Source organism: Salmo salar, chromosome ssa21 (genome assembly GCF_905237065.1).
Source record: "Salmo salar chromosome ssa21, Ssal_v3.1, whole genome shotgun sequence".
In the NCBI taxonomy this organism is placed as follows: Eukaryota; Metazoa; Chordata; class Actinopteri; order Salmoniformes; family Salmonidae; genus Salmo; species Salmo salar.
This window is the reverse complement of record NC_059462.1, coordinates 26142167-26164546: the sequence shown is the minus strand read 5'-3', so window position 1 is coordinate 26164546 and position 22380 is coordinate 26142167. Positions and strand designations below refer to the sequence as shown.

General features: G+C 43.4%; 1 protein-coding gene across 1 annotated transcript in view; it reads left to right on the top strand.

Annotated features, from left to right (window-relative positions):
- Positions 1–303: 303 nt before the first annotated feature.
- Positions 304–22380, top strand: part of LOC106582152 (BCL-6 corepressor) — a 68190-nt gene continuing 46113 nt past the window's right edge. The window contains 3 exon segments of the mRNA XM_014164940.2: positions 304–1004; positions 14792–14933; positions 17386–17461. Of these exon segments, the coding sequence (XP_014020415.2) occupies positions 14845–14933; positions 17386–17461 (165 nt within the window). The 5' untranslated portion in view covers positions 304–1004; positions 14792–14844.

The window sequence follows — 22380 nt, the reverse complement described above, 5'->3', positions numbered from 1 at the left end:
TGGACGAGCAGGTTCTCTCCCTCCCTTATTTTTTCCACTTCCCTCTCTCTGTCATAATCCTACTTTACCTCTTCACTTTCCTTATCCCACACTGTCTCTCTCTCTCTCTGCCCGAGCCTCCCGTTAAGCTACGGCATCATCCCCCAGTCAATTTCTACCCTTCATTTATTTTTTCCCTTTCACCGTTCACTACCACCCTCCCCCTCTTCTCGCTAGTGTTTTGTTTTACACGCCCGCCCCAGCGCGCGGTGTATGTGCAGGAGGTTTATGGTAATTGCGGTCTCCCGACTGGCCTTCTGGGTAGAGTCTGCGCGATTGAGAGAGTCGCTCGCGGTACAGCAACCCACTCCGCTCCGCGCGCCCTGTTCGGCGTCTTCAGCAACTCCGCACGAAAGGAGCTACCAGGAGCTTTCAGAGAAAAACTACGGAAAGATAGACATTCCCGACCTTTTTCACAATATCGCCGGAGATAAATAGTATATTTTCGGAATAGACTGGGATTGACGAGATTGGAAGTAAGAGCTTTGAAACGGCATGCTCTGATAAAACCCAACATGGCGCTGAGAGATACGACCGAGCTGAATGCATTTCAGGAGTCCGCGGACCTCGCCACCTGTATCCTTGCGCACTGCTAAACTGTACGTTACCAGCCGCTGGGACGTTCTATAAAGGATGATTGGAAACCTTATTCTAGGGATTTGTCACACTAAGTCGATGTTGACGGCATTTTCTCTCGTCTGGAAACATATTGACATATTACTGTGAAAAAGTATTGTGCGAGTGTAAAGGAAAAACTATAACACATTGTTTCATTGACTGACAAGTAAATAACCCTTTAGCCACACTTCTGCTTATTTATATCCAACGGTTTGAATATTCGCTGGCCCGGGATGTCTATGCTTTTATAACGGAATCGTAACCTCCACGCACGAATATTTGCTCAGAGCCGTGAACAACTTGGAAAAACGGGAAAAGGAAAGTCGGAAATAGAGGATATTGACCAGGTAAGACAATTATTTGGGTAATAAAGACGTTTGCTTTTGGTGGGTCTTGTATTCGTTCTGCCACTGTTGAATGGTTATAAACCGTGATCTCCCCTCGCATATGAGAGGATAGCCTATTGTGGGTAGCCTATCACCACCACAACGGCATAAATTGATTTTCTCCAACATGACTCTGTCAACCCAGAAGTGTAAGCTTACGAAGCCTGGAAGAGAATTGTGTAAAGTTCTACTATACAGCTTCGGAGGGATTTTATCGCGGTGTCTGCGTGCGTGAGAGAGCGAGAAGGGGGAGAAAGAGGAACGGCAACTTCTAAGAATAGCGCATAGGGTGGTCTTTGTGTGTTTCGGCGGGGCAGTGGCATGTGGTTGATAAATAACATGGGTTTAGTTAGTCATTCGGCCCTGTGCTTGGCGACCGGGACCGTCCTGTCAACCCGGAGAGCGATGAGTCGGTAAGTCATACAGGACGAGGCTTCCCCGTCAACGAACGGTTCCGAGAACGGTTGGATGGAAAGTGACTGATAAGACTGAAGTAGGCTAGGCTACTAAATAAACCTTATTTTCTTTACCAGATCGATCCAAGTGTTCTCAATGTGTGCGTGTGCGCGCCCTAAACAAGGTTACGGAATCCAGCCTCGCCCTGCCAAGAGGAGGGGATTGTTCCGTTTACACACGGTTCAACACAGTTCAACACACTCCATCTCTCTCTGTCATTTGAACCCGATCTGGGATACAGGCTACAGGGCTTTTTGCCTGCCTGGCAGTTTCAGTCTTAAATCACCACCTTGCACCGGCAAATTCCTTAACTTTTGAGAGATAGTTTTCTTCCATATAGGTATATTGTCACCCATGTTCTAGCTCCGCACGCAGCCACCGCCTCATGCCATGGTTTCTCGCAATGACTGCATGATTTTTCGCCGCGCATGAGGCGTGTGTGACCTCGGGCCAGTGATAGAACACTAATTGGGGCGCGATCGATGTCTCCTATCTCATTGGTTGCAGCTCAATGGTATTAGTTAGGGTTCTAGAATTACGGTTCTAGAATATTGGAGTCGACCAAATCGTCTCTCTGGTATACAAACGCCGCTTCAAATACACCAGCATATACACAAACACCCACACCCTGTTTAGCCTTGTACTTAAATATACATATAGGCTACTTCGCTTGCCTGCGCTTATGTCATAGGCCTAGGCCTACTACGCACGGCTGGGAAGGAGATTACACGGGGCATGGCCTACTCTTTCCCCAACCGCCTAGCGATGGTATAGGGGGAAACGGTGATTTATGACATAGTGTTTGCTCCCAAGTCATTGTGGCAGATAAGTGATCACTTCAAATAGACAGATAGGCAGATAGGCAGAGGACCAAAGTCAAAGTGAGAGCTTGCGTTGCGATTGTCCCCTGACATGACTCAGCAATGATAGTAAATACCCTGAAAGTGGGAAAATAATGTGGTTTATTTGGATAGAGAAGGTTTTGGTCTGTGCAAACGGACGCATAGTAGAAGGAAGAGAATGGTGTGCTTTCCCAATGTAAATATAACATTTCAGATGACTATAGAGAAATTATTTTACCCCTATACAAGATAAATCATATGAAGCAGCCAACGGGTCAAAAACTGGTTGAATAAACGTAGTTTCCATGTAATTTCAACCAAAACATTCAATTTAGGATTTATTTTCACCTAAATCCAATGGGTGACATGCTTGGTTTATTTCACGTTAAATTACCGTTAGTTGATGACTCAACCAAATGTAAATCAGAACTGGACATTGAACTGATGTCTTTGCCCAGTGGAAGGTGTTCTGTTTCCAATATCCAAAATTCCATATAGGCTATATCTTGACAAGTTGCATCTTGGTTTTGTTTGAATTCCTCCAAGCCTTCAGTGGCCTTGCGCACAGCACAGAGCACACACACACACACACACACGCACCACACGCGCACACAGCATAGGGTAACAGTGGGAGGTATCCATATTTAGCCAAGATCTTATCGATTTGTTGGACAATGCCGCTGTAGGTCTATGCTAGATGGCTATGCGTAATGACATCTTTATTGAGATTGTTCGTGAGTGACCCGTTTGAAAACGTTTTTTATTTATTAAAGTTGTACGCATTACGTGGTTGTTGTATCATTTTTTGTGGAATTATTGAAAGACTGGATAAGAGTGTCTGAATGGCCCAGAGTAAACGACCCGCTTCTTTCTAAAGCTGTGTATAGTGCATAGGCTAACGTTTAATCAGCTGACCTATACTTGGACTTTCAATCTCACCGAGTTGATTCCACCTCGGGCTTCTATACTTCAGAACGCCTAAAACAGCTAATTTAGATGTTGTTCTGGTTGCAGTTTATTTGATAGCATCCCATTGGACTGTTTAGCGCCTCATTGTCTACAATGCTCGTGGGATGAGGTCAGCCGTGCTGATTCATTCTCCAGGTGTCCGTTCGCGCCCAGAGGTCAAAATTACGCACGAGAGAGAGTAAGAGGGACGGGGGGACTGGGGCGAGAGGGGACAAGAAACTAGACAAGGAGGGGGAGGCGAGAGAGCGAGAGCGGACAAGAAACTAGACAGGGAGGGGGAGGCGAGAGAGCGAGAGGGGACAAGAAACTAGACATGAAAACTAGACATGAAAGGAAGAAGAAAATGAGATTTCCCCCCTGACGATGCAGTAGATTAGTCTGCTATAGCGTAGGTTGCACGTTATTTCATTGAATGGCTCGCCATCACGTGTAGCAAGGTCATTGTTTCCTCTCGTGCTCGAGTTACTATCTCTCCATACACTATACCACCATGTCTATATGGGCAGGTCGGGGACTTTATAAATGGAGCAGGAAGAAGATTGCATAGACACTGATCTAAGGTCAATTGTGTGTTTATGTCCTTAAATGATTGGATCGGGAGGGTAAAGCCTACCCTGATCCCCGATCTGTGCCTGTCTACCCGGAGCCTGGCAGGCTATTGTCCTGCGGTTTGATGGATCTGGTATTTGTGACAGCGTCTCTGGGCTCCCCGTGGGGCGGCATGGAGATGGTAATCTGGGTCGCGCAGGAACAATCTCACCGCCTCCATTCTAAACCCATTAAACGCTGTTGGGCCGTTTTGTAATCGGCTGAAATCAATGGATCTACGAGGGGGGATCCATGCGCTAATATGTCAATATAATTCTCTGTGGCCATGTGGACGACCATGAATGTGTCACCTGACTTTGGTTCGATATGGTGAAATGAACAGTAATCCTTCTGTATGGGAAGTGAGAAATAATGACAGTATGACCTATTAAAGATACACCGTTATGTTTTTATGATTCACAGTATATCCCAGCTGCAGTTATGGCCAGGCATGTAGTTTTCTTTGGAGCTTGTGTTGGTATATCCCCGGTCATTATGTTGTTGTCTAGCGATTGATTGTAGCCCCAGTTATAGGCAATGTTTAATGCTTACAGCGTTGCTGAGACAAAGCTTCAGCCCTCCCATTTTAGGCTAATGTCACTTGTTGTTTGTGTGCTTTCACTGAATACAACAACAATCCCAACACCACCGCTGCGCTCTTGGCTGCTCATGCGAGGTGCCTGTGAACAAAAGTGAAGGCATGGCGGAGAGATGGGGGAGATCGAGTTTCGGTGTGCTGTACTCCTCCCGGAGGAGATGTCATGGTTTGATTGAAGCTGTGCCTCCGTCCAGGCCTCCTGGGACCTCGCGCTGAAACGGGAGAGGCCTTTTTTCTCTCTGTTTCACAGAGCTTTTAGTTCCGCGGAGGCCCCGAGCACACGGATCACTTCCCCGCAGAGAGACGTGTCACTACCCCCTTATAGCACCCACAGCGTGAGGGCCTATGACGACAAATAGCCTGATGTGAGATACTGTCCTTCTTTCATTGAATGGGGAACAAATTAACACCGAACTAAGTGTGTCAACCATCCCGGTCCCTCCTTGGTCAGACCTAGAGTGTGATGATATTTTAATTCGAATAATGTTGCTTTTGTGCAAAGTGGATTATTTATTTGGCCTATGTTCATGACCTCACCGAATTATAATTTTGGGAGAGGATGTTGACGATGACACTTCGCCAGCCAGTCGCCCTCCTTTTCGTCTAAGTAGGCCCCATCTTGATCAAGCGGGCCCGTTTTGCTTTTAGATGTTATCGCCCACTGCTGACGAAATCCTACAGACCCTGCGCAGAGCGCGGCAGTTCGAGGGGGCGTGTGTATGTTGCGTTATTTCTATTACACCGCTCAAGAGAACATTCATTTTCCACCGAACCATAAAGTTGTTAATTACGCACTGTTTGGATATATATGCAAGGCGTGGGCTAGGCCAGTGGTTCCCAACCTTTTTCGGTTACTGTACAACCAACTAGATTTAGTACCGTATTGTGTGCGTTTTATATAGAAATCCTGCATTAAACATTTCATTTGAAGCATAGCAGCAGCATTGATAATTTGAACGTAATTTAATCACACAGTAGGCCTATCTGATTCACAGCCAATTCCACCACATTCGCAGCCAAGAAATTACATTTAAAAAATACATTTTATTCAGGGGATATTATATTCCCAAATATCTCCATATTGATTGAGCCATGGCCCACTGGGACACACTGGTTGAATCAACGTTATTTCCACGCCATTTCAATGAAATTACATTGAATCAACGTGGAATAGACGTTGATGTGACGTATATGCCCAGTGGGGACTTTCTCAAACCTCAAAAATGTGTAATAGGATGTTTCTAAGAAAAGACTAAGGCTAGGGACTTTAAATGTTCCGGCTACTGCACATACACTATGGAGGCTTCAGTCTAGAGCACCCGGTTAAATTGTGTTTGAGAGCATTTAACTCTCTAAATGGTTAAATGAGTGAGGAATACACTATGGACAGTTTATTAGGTACACCACCCCTTTCACAGAAGGTTCGCTCCTAGACTGTAAGTCATGTGGCCGTGGTTTACTGTATAAAGCAGGCAGACTGGCATAGAGGAATTCAGTTAGTTTTCGATAGAATGTTAGAATGGGCAAAACGAGTGACCTAAGTGACTTTGAGCGTGGTATGATCATCGGTGCCAGGCGCGCCGGTTACAGTATCTTAGAAACGGCTGGCCTCTTGGGATTTTCACAGCGACTATGTATAGGGTTTGCCGAGAATTGTGTGACGAACAAACAACATCCAGTGTCAGTCCTGTGGGGGAAAACAGCTCGTTGATGAGAGGTCGAATAAGAATGGCAAGAATCATGCAATCTAACAGGCAAATAATAGCGCAGTACAACAGTGGTGTGCAGAACGACATCTCAGAACGCACAACTCGTCGGACCCTGTCACGGATGGTTATTGTAGAGGAGGACCACACCGGGATCCACTCCTATCAGCTAAAAACAACAAGAAGCGACTCCAGTGGGCACGTTATCACCAACACTGGACAATTTAGTTGTGGAAAAACATTGCCTGGTCCGACGAATCCTGGTTCTAGTTGCTTCATGTTGATGAATCCTGGTTCTAGTTGCTTCATGTTGATGAATCCTGGTTCTAGTTGCTTCATGTTGATGAATCCTGGTTCTAGTTGCTTCATGTTGATGAATCCTGGTTCTAGTTGCTTCATGTTGATGAATCCTGGTTCTAGTTGCTTCATGTTGATGAATCCTGGTTCTAGTTGCTTCATGTTGATGAATCCTGGTTCTAGTTGCTTCATGTTGATGAATCCTGGTTCTAGTTGCTCCATGTTGATGAATCCTGGTTCTAGTTGCTTCATGTTGATGAATCCTGGTTCTAGTTGCTTCATGTTGATGAATCCTGGTTCTAGTTGCTTCATGTTGATGAATCCTGGTTCTAGTTGCTTCATGTTGATGGCTTTATCAGGGTTTGGCGTAAGCAGCATGATTCCAAGGCCCCATCCTGCCTGGTGTAATGGTACAGGCTGGTGGTGTAATGGTACAGGCTGGTGGTGTAATGGTACAGGCTGGTGGTGTAATGGTACAGGCTGGTGGTGTAATGGTACAGGCTGGTGGTGTAATGGTGTGGGGAATGTTTTCCTGGCACATGTTTGGTCCTGGCAGTTAAAACCCTCACAACCTTTTACAGATGCACAATTGAGAGCATCCTGTCGGGCTGTATCACCGCCTGGTACAGCAACTGCACCGCCCGCTACCACAGGGCTCTCCAGAGAGTGCTGCTGTCCTGGAGGGCAAACTATCTGCCCTCCAGGACACCTACAGCACCCGATGTCACAGGAAGACCAAAAAGATAATTAAGGACAACAACCACCCGAGCCACTGCCTGTTCACCCCGCTATCATCCAGAAGGAAAGGTCAGTACAGGTGCATCAAAGCTGGGATTGAGAGACTGAAAAACAGCTTCTATCTCAAGGCCATCAGACTGTTAAATAGCCATCACTAACACAGAGAGGCTGCTGCCCTATACATAGACTTGAAATCACTGGCCACTTTAATAATTGGATCACTAGTCACTTTAATAATGTTTACATATCTTGCATTACTCATCTCATATGTATATACTGTATTATATTCTACTGTATCTTAGTCTATGCCACTCTGACATTGCTCTTCCAAATATTTATATATTCTTAATTCCATTCCTTTACTTTAGATTGTGTGTATTGTTAGATATTACTGCACTGTTAAATACTACTGCACCGTTGGAGCTAGAAACACAAGCATTTCGCTACATGCTAAACACCTGTATGTCACAAATACAATATGATTTGATTTATACCAATTGAGCAATGTTTCCATGCCCCAAAGAATTCATGCTGTTCTGGAGGCAAAGGGTGGTCGACCCAGTACTAGATGGTTGTACCTAATAAACTGGCCACTGTGTGTAGATGTCATTGTTGTAATAGTATATGTTGCCCACTCAGAAACTATCATCTTAAACTTACATGTTTCATTATTTTGCCATATTAAAATATTGTATATTGTCTAATTTCCCAAATGTGGACAGTATGAATTAATACCTTACACAAGCTCATTTTCACCCAATACAACTTAGTGGAATTACACAACGGTTGATTTTGTCACACACTCTGTGATGGGCAGGACTTAGAATCACTTAGACTGAGGACTAAATTAAATGGCACAGAACATTTGGGGCGGTCAGTCTATACAAGTCGCTGGCCACACACTCCCAATACATGGATTGGACAGTCAAGCTATCACTTAAATAGCAGCCAACCATTGTCACTGTTGATATCATATGCCACATCTTGATTCGTTTAAATGAACTAACAGAAAAAGTGGTTCATTACCTGTTCCGTGATGGCAGCCTCCGGAAATCAACATCTGACATTCCAAAATATACACAAGCCTTCTTCTACAAGTTCTCATCTAACCAACCATGTAGGCCTGTAAGTTATTCCAAGTTTCCGTTTGGCCTTGGAAAAGTTTTAGTTTAAACAGCGCTACACCCCAAAGGTTTGCCCCTGTTCTAATGATTTCAGCGTGTGTTTAACAGCGTGTGATTAACAGAAAAAGTGTTGAGTTACACTTACCACATTGGCGACCCACTTGAATTCAAATACAACATATCAAAATGTAGCTAACTGTCTTCTACAAATTGTCCTCTAACCAGTGATGTACATATTATTCCCAGATTCCGTGTGGTTTTTGAGCTGTTTTAGTTTGAACAAGAACCACATCTCCCCCCTCTTGCACAATTGAGATATGGATCGGAGTTATTGACACAAGTGATGCATTTCTCTTTCTGTTTTGGGAGCCACAAATCAACATGTAGCTGTGTTCTGCAGGTTCTCTAACCAGTGATGGGAAAAAATCTCCAGTTTCCATGTTTTTTGTTGTTGTGTTAGTTTCAACAGTGAATACAACTGTATTTCCCCCCTAATCGATATCAGTGATTTATTGGCACTTGATTGGGTTTTTGGTGCGTGTGCAGTTTATAAGGTGGTTCGTTAAAAAAATAAATTAAAATATGATTACTATGTACAGTATGTGTAGATAGTACATTTTATGTTTTCAATATCACAAACTGTTTTTTCATATTGCTTGTTGATTTGGACACGTTAAAACAGTGTTTTGACATTGGGCTATTTATCAAAATGTCTTGTCAACAGGAAACATCTACAGCATAAATTACATTTTAGTAATATAAATGGAACTTTCAACATTAATTTCCAATAGTATTGTCAGATTAACAGTGCTCAATTAATCAAAAAACATGTTGCGATTGATTTATTTTGATGATATAGGCCTACCAGAAATCCCCAAAACGGTTTACAATGCCTACTAAGGCGACTAACATGCGCGTCCCTGTTACTACAATCCTGGCCCCTCTGGGGACATAAAAGGTCCATTTAGTACTAATTTGGCCCGGGATGAATGGCATGGTTCAGCGGCCGTCACCGCTTCTCCAGTGACAGCACGGGTCACACAATGTCGGCGTTGTTGGCGGTCATGCTCCCGGGACAGTCCTCCCGCACTGACTTGCATTCGCCTGTGTGGCGGGAGGGCGAGAGGCCCTGTGTACAGCCCGCGCGCAAATAATGGACAGCTGTTTTAAACAGCCATTCTCTCTCTCTCTCTCTCTCTCTCTCTCTCTCTCTCTCTCTCTCTCTCTCTCTCTCTCTCTCTCTCTCTCTCTCTCTCTCTCGTGTGTGTGCGCGCTATAGTGGAGCTCTTTCTCGTCCGTTCTCTCCTCGACCTCCCCACGCCCTCTGCCACGGGACTGTGTGCATGGACACAATGTCCCCGTTGTAGGGTTATGTATTTCATTGGTCATAACGTGTTCGCTATATGGAAATTATAGATTAATATGTAGCCGTCCCCGTGCTGATAATTTGTTGACAACTGTGGATATATTGTGCTACATTGTTGGGATAACGAGTGATTCAGACTTGGTTGTGTAATATTTTCTGTAATTGAATTTCTGACTTTTCATGGTCATGTTGTGACACTCTGTCCTCTTCTCTCACATTCAGTCCCTGTGTGTTACGGAATAAGCTGCTGCATACTGACTACGGGATTGTTGTATCATGTGGAGTGGGAAGTGAAAGCCCTCCTCTGCGCGGTTTGGCCCCCGTATCCGTCCTTTTGCGCTCTGCTGCTGGCTGCCTATCGTGCCGCGCTAGTATTCCGTGCGTAGAAATGTTGGAGGCCTGCCCACGTCTCTCTCTCTGTGTCTACAGGGAGCTGTCTCGGAGTTTCCCTACACCAGTCTCTCTCTCTGACACACACACACACACACACACACACACACACACACACACACACACACACACACACACACACACACACACACACACACACACACACACACACACACACACACACACACAGCACACCCTACACACACATACACACACACACACGCTATAACACACACAAATCAAATCAAATCAAATGTATTTATATAACCCTTCATACATCAGCTGATATCTCAAAGTGCTGTACAGAAACCCAGCCACACATACACACACAGCACACCCTACACACACACACAGCACACCCTACACACACACACACACACACACACACACACACACACACACACACACACACACACAGCACACCCTACGCACACGCACACCCTACACACGCTATAACACAGACACACACATACACACACGCTGTAACGCAAACACACAGACACTCTCTCTCTCTTTTGGCAGCTGCGTGTCTCTCGAGATGTGCTGTTACGCACGAGAGTGTACGAGAAAACTGGGGGACTGGAGAAAAGGTCTAGTTCTATCCGAGATAGTTAGGACCCCCCTACCCTAACCTCTCCATAACCGTAACCCTAGCCTAACCCTAACCTTAACCATCTGCAATGGGGTAGGATCCCGGAGAGCAAGGACCCTGGAGAAAGGGTTGCTACATTTGTTGTCTTTGTCGTGTATAATGATCCTGGTAATGAATGTGACAAAGGAATAAAATAAATATGTGATAGATATCAAAAAACACATTGAGAACTATTATTTTACTTCCAACCTGTAATCTTTGTATTACCTTAAACGAGAAAAATGATAAGGCCTCCTGGCATTACGGGAAAATATGCAGTTTTCATTTTGGTGAATAGATTGCAGTAAAGCTAATCTCCAGACGTGACTTTTAAACCATTCTGAGCTTTGTTTTCGTTGTTTTATTTTCGGTCCACCCAAGTGGTATGCGCTTTCTTTTCGTTTTGGCAGCGCGGGACACACACACATACACACACACCCGAGCCCTGCGTAGTGGTGTGTGCATTAATCCGTGTTAATCCTCACTCCTCACCCCCGTCGCTGCGGAGATTATCCTGCGTCACACTGCATTTTTTAGAGCAGAAGCTCGAGCCTCTGCGCTCCAGAGAGAGATGGCCCCGGGCCCACTCCCCCCGCCCTCGTCCCAGTTCGCTCGAGCCTAGAGAGAAGGACTTGCACAGCAGCATGTCAGGCACGGAAAAATGAACACATTTCCAGATTTATAGCCTACGCCACCCACATCAATATAACGTGTTTGTTGTTTTTAATATTTATCAGCAATGTCACATAGCCTAAACATTTACATTTAGTTGAATCTCCAGAACAGTTTAGCCAGTTGTGCGTATAAAGACGAGATATTTATGGGTTGATGACCCATACCACTGCTCTGACACACACACACACACACACACACACACACACACACACACACACACACACACACACACACACACACACACACACACACACACACACACACACACACACACACACACACACACAGCTTCCTTTCTTCTCTCCTGAGGTATACAACTGAAAGGAGGGCAGCCTGGGGAGTTGGTTGAGCGCTGGCCGTGAGGACGTTATTGTTCCTCCGCATGTGACAGGTCAGATAGAGTTGAAGGCGTGATAGTGACAGGAAACGAGATCGGACTGGAACAGATCTCTCTCACTGTTTGCCTTTTCTCTCTCTTTCTCTTCTCTCTCTCGCTTATTCAATTCAAATGGGCTTCATTGTAATGGGAAACATGTTTACATTGCCAAAGCAAGTGAAATAAAAACAAGTGAGAAGAAACAAATGTAACAACATCAACCAAAAACATTGCTCTCAAAAAGGTTCCAAAAATATTTTTTACATTTTCAAGTGTTATATTATGAGCTATGTACAGTGTTTTAGCAATTTGAAAATAGTCATAGCACGAATCGTAGAGGAAGATAAATAAATAGATATTGGATGGAATTCACAATGTTGTTTGTGCGCCACTGTTTCCCTTCTCTTTCTTTTCCTTTTCTCTCTTCTCGGTCTTTTCTCTCTTTCTATTTTCTCTTGCTCCTCTGTCTCTCTCTCTCTGATGACACTTGCTAAAAACACCCACTGGTTTAATAGTGCGAATCGTGCTCCGCTCCAGCGGTCTGTTTTCTAAACGCAGCCCGACCGGCCCTCTCCGGTCTGCCTGCCGCCAGGCTGCGGCCTGATGGATTGCCGCCGAGAGATGTTTGTTGTGCAAACTATTCTTAGCACCAGGGATGGGCGTCGACGTGGTCTGGCTTTTCCTCCTGTTGTACACACACACACTGTACACACACACACACACACACATACACAACCAGCTCTTCAAAGATGCGCAGCTGGTTCTTTTACAATTCACCTGTGCATTGTAGAGGCGTAGCTGTCAAACATTCCGGCCTCGGACACTGTAAATCATTTACGGCCTAGGCATGGTGGACAGGCAGCATATAGCCTAGCCTTATAGACCTACAGAAATGTAGAGAAACCCTCCCTTGACATGAAAAATGTCTACAGCTGCCATTATCTTTCTCTATCCTAAGAAATATCTAAAACACGTTTTAAATATATAGCCTGCATATTAAATATCTACAGTACCAGTCAAAAGTTTGGACACATCTACATTGTAGAATAATATTGAAGACATCACAACTATGAAATAACACATATAGAATCATGTAGTCACCAAAAAAGTGTTAAACAAATCAAAATATATTTTAGATTTTAGATTCTTCAATGTAGCCACCCTTTACTTTGATGACAGCTTTGCACACTGTTCTCTCAACAAGCTTCATGAGGTAGTCACCTGGAATACATTTCAATTAACAAATGTGCCTTGTTAAACATTCATTTGTGGAATGTCTTTCCTTAATAATGCATTTGAGCCAATCAGTTGTGTTGTGACATGGTAGGGGTGGTATACAGAAGATAGCCCTATTTGGTTAAAGACCAAGTCCATATTAGGGCAAGAACAGATCAAATAAGCAAAGAGAAATGACAGTGCATTACTTTAAGACAAGAAGGTCAGTCAATCCAGAAAATCTGAAGAATTTTGAAAGGTTTTTAAAGTGCAGTCGCAAAATCCATCAAGCTCGATGATGAAACTGGCTCATGAGGACCGCCACAGGAGAGGAAGATCCAGAGTTACCTCTGCTGCAGAGGACAAGTTCATTAGAGTTACCAGCCCCAGAAATTGCAGCCCAAATAAATGCTTCACAGAGTTCAAGTAACAGACACATTTCAACATCAACTGTTCAGAGGAGACAGCGTTAATCAGGCCTTCATGGTCAAATTGCTGCAAAGAAACCACTACTAAAGGACAGCAATAATAAGAAGAGACTTGCTTGGGCCAAGAAACATGAGCAGTGCACATTAGACCGGTGGAAATCTGTCCTTTGATCTGATGAGTCCAAATTTGAGATTTTTGCTTCCAACAGTCGTGTCTTTGTGAGACGTGGAGTAGGTGAACGGATGATCTCCGCATGTGTAGTTCCCACCGTGAAGCATGGAGGAGGAGGTGTGATGTTGTGGGGGTGCTTTGCTGGTGACACTGTCTGTGATTTATTTAAAATTCAAACTTAACCAGCATGGCTACCACAGCATTCTGCAGCGATACGCCATCCCATCTGGTTTGCTCTTAGTGGGACTATAATTTGTTATTCAACAGGACAATGACCCAACACACCTCCAGGCTGTGTAAGGGCTCTTTGACCAAGAAGGAGAGTGATGGAGTGCTTCATCAGATGACCTGGCCCACAATCACCCAACCTCAACCCAATTAAGATGGTTTGAGATGAGTTGGACCGCGGAGTGAAGGAAAAGCAGCCAACAAGTCCTTAGCATACTCCTTCAAGACTGTTGGAAAAGCATTCCAGGTGAAGCTGGTAGAGAGAATGCTAAGAGTGTGCAAAGCTGTCATCAAGGCATAGGGTGGCTACTTTGAAGAATCTCAAATATAAAATGCATTTTGATTTGTTTAACACTTTTTTGGTTACTACATGATTCCATATGTGTTAGTTCATAGTTTTGATGTCTTCACTATTATTCTAAAATGTAGAAAATAGTAAAAATTAAGAAAAGCCTTGAATGAGTAGGTGTGTCCAAACTTATGACTGGTACTGTACATACTGTATTACCTCAATTACCTCAACTACCTCGTACCCCTGCACATTGAGTCGGTACTGGTACTCCTTGTATATAGCCTTGTTATTTTTATATTGTTATAATTTTTTTGCAAAAGTTCTTCTCAATTTTTAACTCTGCGTTGTTAGGAATGGGCTCCTAAGCATTTCACAGTAAAGTCTACATCTGTTGTATTCGGCGCATGTGACCAATACAATTAGATTTGATTTTGAACCCCGTTCGCCCTAATCAATCTTGTGTTGCCGATCCCTTAAACCAATTGAACAAGCGAAACCTGTAACCCCACACCTACAGGTTTCTTTGTAGGCCTAATGCACTCTGCTGTTTTATGTAGGCTTTTAATGTGGTTTATTGCTTAACATTGTGAGTTTAGGCCTACATGGATGGACCGACGGAGAGCGTCATAGCACCATTTGGTATTAACTCTCTTGCAGAGCGCTGGTCGGTTGGAGGTGTTTTAAGACGGACTGTCCCATGAGGGGATGACATGCTCTCCGCTACACAGATGTACGGAACGGTTCCCCCATGGATGAGTCACGAGAGGGCCCAAATGTATGGGATGGTCATGGAGGAGAGGTCAGTTTGCCTTTCCATCCATCCGCCTCTCCTCCACCCTCTATTCTCTCCTCTCAACCTCTCCATGTTCCTCAGATGACATACAATCTGGCTGCACTCTTTTTCTCTTTCCCCTTCCGACTGCTGAATTCAGTCCCCCTGACAAGGTTTTCGATGAGTGTGTGGAACAAACAGTGCAAGTGACGATATGGCGGGACGGGAAAAACAACGATCCCGGCTGTTTGGGCTGTGGACTTTCTCGGGCCTGATTCTCACACACACAGGGCATAAAGGGTCCGTGCCATCCGGGATGACCGGGCATAATGCCTGTCACATGCTTGGAAACCGTTCACGCATATATTATGACAACATTTTGTGACGTTTTTGTTAGTTTTGGTGTTCGGCAGGGGCAGGGCCAGCATTATGGGCGTCCTTAGGGGGCCTGGCCTCCTTGCCCGTCCAAATAAAATATTAAAATACTGATCATTTATGCAAGGGAAACATCGCCGCTCTGTCTCGGTATGTGTAACCCGTGTATCTGATGCAGTCTGGAGTATGGCATGTCCCATCCCACCATATAATGATACAATGGAGTGGCCCACCCTGTTCTTCATTCACAATTGGTGATTACACTTTCTTAAAATGATGTTATTAAAATAAGCTAATATGCGATAGCATATTTGAAATGTATTAATTACACTGTTAGAATGTTGCAGTCACAATTAGCTTGAAGGGGGGGGGGTCCCTCGAGGCCTAGCAGTTCTAGTGTTAATATCATCTGTGCATGAGCAAGCGTGTACACAATCTGCCCCCTTATGGAAACCTAATGCCCATCCAAATGATTCGCTCTAACCGAAGTCTACACCCCTTCGTTATGTATTTGGTCTACAGTAGTAGTCCTAGTAAGAGTGGGAACTATGGATGGGATTTTTCAATTAAGTGTTTGTTTTCATTCAATGAGAGACTGCTAGTTTTCATGCACATTTTTTCACTTGAGAAATACTGCGCTAAAATCTTAGTTCGATGTAAAATTACGCGACTAAGTCCTCCTTGGCAAAAATGTAAAAATCTATTATAGATTTCTTGATTTATCTTAGATTAATTCAGACTATTTTGAAGAAGTGTATACTGGCTATGTTGTTGCTATGGTGTCTCAAGAGGGACAAATAGTCAGCTTTTTTCTTGTTTTTCAAGCGAATGTCTATAGTTAAAGGGCGTATGCGAGACATTCACTTCGTCTAGCCAAGTTCTTCTGCTAGGAGCAAACAGAACCTAGTATGCAGGCACCTTAAGAGTTTTCAGTTTCATCTCATGCAGATGTTGTTCGGGCAAGCTAGGCAGGCAGGATTCGGTTGTGCTCAAGCCTCTAGGCAAGGAAGAAGAGGGGGAAGGGAGGAGCTGCGCAAGCGAGGGAGAGGGTGATTAATGAGCTTGGGGTCACTGTAATAAAAGCGGCATGCCGGTCGCGAAGCAGCTCGAGCCACAGACGCGTTTCTTTCCAATGATGGAGGAGCCGAGTATCTCTCACTCACTCACTCACTCACTCACTCACTCACTCACTCACTCACTCACTCACTCACTCACTCACTCACTCACTCACTCACTGACTGACTGACTGACTGACTGACTGACTGACTGACTGATTTGGCTATATAGGGACTTGTTGCTAGACGCAACCAGCACTTTTACCATACACAGGTCACAACGAAGTGCGTATTAAGTTCTGACGCTGTGTGAGTGTGTGTGAGAGAGAGACCGGTTTTGGGCATTTTCTACTGTGTGGACTAACTGAGAAGAGAACACTTTCCTATTCTGGATTTTGAAATAGATCTTCATGGAGTTTGTTTATTAATTAGTGTGTGTGTGTGTGTAATTGTGTGTGTGTGTGTACGATCCAGTGCTCCGTAGCAAAGGTTGAATGGCCTCCCACTGGAGTGGTCTGTGAACTATGATCGTCCCTCGCTTAGCTGGCTGCCAGAATGGAGGGAGAGAAAGAGGGAGGGAGAGAGAGAGGGTCAAGGAGGCTAGAGCGAACAAGTGAAAACGAGTGTGTGGAGAACGTGACTGAATGGCCTGGGCCCCACAATGCACGTCATCTACTCTCTGGGTAGGCGGGGGGGTGAATTGAGAGCGTGGGGTGGAAGGGGGACTACTTCAGCTGGCGGGTGTGTATTTATGTATGTGTGTGTGTGTGTGTGTGTGTGTGTGTGTGTGTGTGTGTGTGTGTGTGTGCGTGTGAGTGGGTCGTGATAGATGTTGCTATATCAGATACATCACACCCTCTCCCCACCTTTCTGCCCTTCCTTCACCCTCTCTCTCTCTGTTGTTGTTGCTATTGAAAACTCAAGCCTTTAAGCTTGTCATTAACTAGAGCACTGCACACCACTGCCACACCACTGTGTGTGTGTGTGTGTGTGTGTGTGTGTGTGTGTGTGTGTACAAATTATTCTGACCATGTGTTTTCTCTTTCCAGGAGAGTACCTGTTAGTGATGCGGGGACCCAGAGAAACCTGGATTTAAGAGAAGGCAACCACATCACACAAAGCATGGTGCGTCATCCATGTATAAGATGTGTATTAGTGTTATAACACCGTTTATAATAAGGTTAAGAGACGTTAACCATACCCTCATACCTCACACAAGTGAAGTCATTCCGTGTGTATAACATGTTACAGGTGTTTAAGGCAAGTGGAAGAGTGGTGTAAAACCAGTTGAAGTGTGGTGTATAATCAGTTGAAGAGTGGTGTAAAACCAGTTGAAGTGTGGTGTATAATCAGTTGAATAGTGGTGTAAAACCAGTTGAAGAGTGGTGTAAAACCAGTTGAAGAGTGGTGTATAACCAGTTGAAGTGTTTTGTATAACCAGTTGACGAGGTGTGTATAACCAGTTGAAGAGGTGTGTATAACCAGTTGAAGAGTGGTGTATAACAAGTTGAAGAGGTGTGTATAACCAGTTGAAGAGGTGTGTATAACCAGTTGAAGAGGTGTGTATAACCAGTTGAAGTGTATAACCAGTTGAAGAGGTGTGTATAACCAGTTGAAGTGTATAACCAGTTGATGAATGGTGTATAACCAGATGAAGAGTGTTGTATAACCAGTTGAAAAGTGATGTTTTACCAGTTGAAGAGTGGTGTATAACCAGTTGAAGAGTGGTGTATAACCAGTTGAAGAGGTGTGTATAACCAGTTGAAGAGTGGTGTGTATAACCAGTTGAAGGGTGGTGTATAACCAGTTGAAGGGTGGTGTATAACCAGTTGAAGGGGGTGGTGTATAACCAGTTGAAGGGTGGTGTATAACCAGTTGAAGTGTGGTGTATAACCATTTGAAATGTGGTGTATAACCTGTTAAAATGTGGTGTACAACCAGTTGAAGAGGTGTGTATATCCATTTGAAATGTTGTGCATAACCATCTGAAATGTGGTGTATAACCAGTTGAAGTGTGGTGTATAACCAGTTGAAGAGGTGTGTGTAACCAGTTGAAGAGGTGTGTATAACCATTTGTAGTGTGGTGTATAACCAGTTGAAGCGGTGTGTATAACCAGTTGAAGGGTGGTGTATAACCAGTTGAAGGGTGGTGTATAACCAGTTGAAGGGGTGGTGTATAACCAGTTGAAGTGTGGTGTAAAACCAGTTGTAGTGTGGTGTATAACCAGTTGAAGAGGTGTGTATAACCAGTTGAAGAGGTGTGTATGACCAGTTGTAGTGTGGTGTATAACCAGTTGAAGAGGTGTGTATAACCAGTTGTAGTGTTGTGTATAACCAGTTGAAGAGTGTTGTGTATAACCAGTTGAGGAGGTGTGTATAACCAGTTGTAGTGTTGTGTATAACCAGTTGAAGAGTGGTGTGTATAACCAGTTGAGGAGGTGTGTATAACCAGTTGAAATGTTGTATATAACCAGTTGAAGTGTGGTGTATTAGCATTTGAAATGTGGTGTATAACCATTTGAAATGTGGTGTATAACCTGTTGAAATGTGGTGTATAACCAGTTGAAGAGTGGTGTATAACCAGTTGAAGAGTGGTGTATTACCATTTGAATTGTGGTGTATTACCATTTGAATTGTGGTGTATTACCATTTGAATTGTGGTGTATTACCAGTTGAAGAGTGGTGTATAACCAGTTGAAGAGTGGTGTATAACCAGTTGAAAGAGGTCTATATCCAGTTGAAGAGTGGTGTATAACCATTTGAAATGTTGTGTATAACCATTTGAAATGTGGTGTATAACCAGTTGTAGAGGTGTATAACCAGTTGAAGAGGTGTATAACCAGTTGAAGAGTTGTGAATAACCAGTTGAAGAGGTGTATAACCAGTTTAAGATGTGTATAACCAGTTGAAGAGGTCTATAACCAGTTGAAGAGTGGTGTATATGACCAGTTAAAGAGGTGTACATAACCAGTTGTAGTGTGGTGTATAACCAGTTGAAGAGGTGTGTATAACCAGTTGAAGAGGTGTGTATAACCAGTTGAAGTGTTGTGTATTTCCAGTTGTAGTGTGGTGTATAACCAGTTGAAGAGTGGTGTATATCCAGTTGAAGAGTGGTGTATAACCAGTTGAAGTGTCGTGTATAACAAGTTGGAAGTGTCGTGTATAACCAGTTGAAGTGTCGTGTATAACCAGTTGAAGTGTCGCGTATAACCAGTTGAAGAGTGGTGTATAACCAGTTGAAGAGATGTGTATAACCAGTTGAAGAGGTGTGTATAACCAGTTGAAAAGTTGTGTTTTACCAGTTGAAGTGTGGTGTTTAACCAGTTTAAGTGTTTTGTATAACCAGTTGCAGAGGTGTTTATAACCAGTTGTAGTGTGGTGTATAACCAGTTGAAGAGGTGTGTATAACCAGTTGTAGTGTTGTGTATAACCAGTTGAAGAGTGGTGTGTATAACCAGTTGAAGTGTGGTGTAAAACCAGTTGTAGTGTGGTGTATAACCAGTTGAAGAGGTGTGTATAACCAGTTGAAGAGGTGTGTAGAACCAGTTGTAGTGTGGTGTATAACCAGTTGAAGAGGTGTGTATAACCAGTTGTAGTGTTGTGTATAACCAGTTGAAGAGTGGTGTGTATAACCAGTTGAGGAGGTGTGAATAACCAGTTGTAGTGTTGTGTATAACCAGTTGAAGAGTGGTGTGTATAACCAGTTGAGGAGGTGTGTATAACCAGTTGAAGTGTGGTGTATAACCAGTTGAAGTGTGGTGTATAACCAGTTGAAGAGGTGTGTATAACTAGTTGAAGAGGTGTGTATAACCAGTTGAAGAGTGGTGTATAACCATTTGAAATGTGGTGTATAACCTGTTGAAATGTGGTGTACAACCAGTTGAAGAGTGGTGTATAACCAGTTGAAGAGGTCTATAACCAGTTGAAGAGTGGTGTATATCCATTTGAAATGTTGTGTTTAACCATCTGAAATGTGGTGTATAACCAGTTGAAGAGTGGTGTATAACCAGTTGAAGAGGTTGGAATAACCAGTTGAAGAGGTGTGTATAACCAGTTGAAGAGGTGTGTGTATAACCAGTTGAAGTGGTGTGTATAACCAGTTGAAGGGTGGTGTATAACCAGTTGAAGTGTGGTGTAAAACCAGTTGTAGTGTGGTGTATAACCAGTTGAAGAGGTGTGTATAACCAGTTGAAGAGGTGTGTATAACCAGTTGAAGAGGTGTGTATAACCAGTTGAAGAGGTTTTTATAACCAGTTGAAATGTTGTATATAACCAGTTGAAGTGTGGTGTATTACCATTTGAAATGTGGTGTATAACCATTTGAAATGTGGTGTATAACCTGTTGAAATGTGGTGTATAACCAGTTGAAGAGTGGTGTATAACCAGTTGAAGAGTGGTGTATTACCATTTGAATTGTGGTGTATTACCATTTGAATTGTGGTGTATTACCAGTTGAAGAGTGGTGTATAACCAGTTGAAGAGTGGTGTATAACCAGTTGAAGAGGTCTATATCCAGTTGAAGAGTGGTGTATAACCATTTGAAATGTTGTGTATAACCATTTGAAATGTGGTGTATAACCAGTTGTAGAGGTGTATAACCAGTTGAAGAGGTGTATAACCAGTTGAAGAGGTGTATAACCAGTTGAAGAGGTGTGTATAACCAGTTGAAGAGGTGTGTATAACCAGTTGAAGAGTTGTGAATAACCAGTTGAAGAGGTGTATAACCAGTTTAAGAGGTGTATAACCAGTTGAAGAGGTCTATAACCAGTTGAAGAGTGGTGTATATGACCAGTTAAAGAGGTGTACATAACCAGTTGTAGTGTGGTGTATAACCAGTTGAAGAGGTGTGTATAACCAGTTGAAGAGGTGTGTATAACCAGTTGAAGTGTTGTGTATTTCCAGTTGTAGTGTGGTGTATAACCAGTTGAAGAGGTGTGTATAACCAGTTGAAGTGTTGTGTATTTCCAGTTGTAGTGTGGTGTATAACCAGTTGAAGAGTGGTGTATATCCAGTTGAAGAGTGGTGTATAACCAGTTGAAGTGTCGTGTATAACAAGTTGGAAGTGTCGTGTATAACCAGTTGAAGTGTCGTGTATAACCAGTTGAAGTGTCGTGTATAACCAGTTGAAGAGTGGTGTATAACCAGTTGAAGAGGTGTGTATAACCAGTTGAAGAGGTGTGTATAACCAGTTGAAAAGTTGTGTTTTACCAGTTGAAGTGTGGTGTTTAACCAGTTTAAGTGTTTTGTATAACCAGTTGCAGAGGTGTTTATAACCAGTTGAAGAGTGGGGTATAACCAGTTGAAGAGTGGTGTATAACCAGTTTAAGACTTTTGTATAACCAGTTTAAGAGTGGTGTATAACCAGTTGAAGAGTGGTGTATATACAGTTGAAGAGGTGTGTATAACCAGTTGAAGGGTGGTGTATAACCAGTTGAAGAGGTGTGTATAACCAGTTGAAGAGGTGTGTATAACCAGTTGAAGAGCTGTGTATAACCAGTTGAAGGGGTGAGTATAACCAGTTGAAGAGGTGTGTATAACCAGTTGAAGAGGTGTGTATAACCAGTTGAAGAGGTGTGAATAACCAGTTGAAGAGGTGTATAACCAGTTTAAGAGGTGTATAACCAGTTGAAGAGGTGTGTATAACCAGTTGAAGAGGTGTGTATAACCAGTTGAAGAGGTGTGTATAACCAGTTGAAGAGGTGTGTATAACCAGTTGAAGAGGTGTATAACCAGTTTAAGAGGTGTATAACCAGTTGAAGAGGTGTGTATAACCAGTTGAAGAGGTGTGTATAACCAGTTGAAGAGGTGTGTATAACCAGTTGAAGAGGTGTGTATAACCAGTTGAAGAGGTGTGTATAACCAGTTGAAGAGGTGTGTATAACCAGTTGAAGAGGTGTGTATAACCAGTTGAAGAGGTGTGTATAACCAGTTGAAGAGGTGTGTATAACCAGTTGAAGAGTGGTGTATAACCAGTTGAAGAGTGGTGTATAACCAGTTGAAGAGTATGGTATAAGCAGTTGAAGAGGTGTGTATAACCAGTTGAA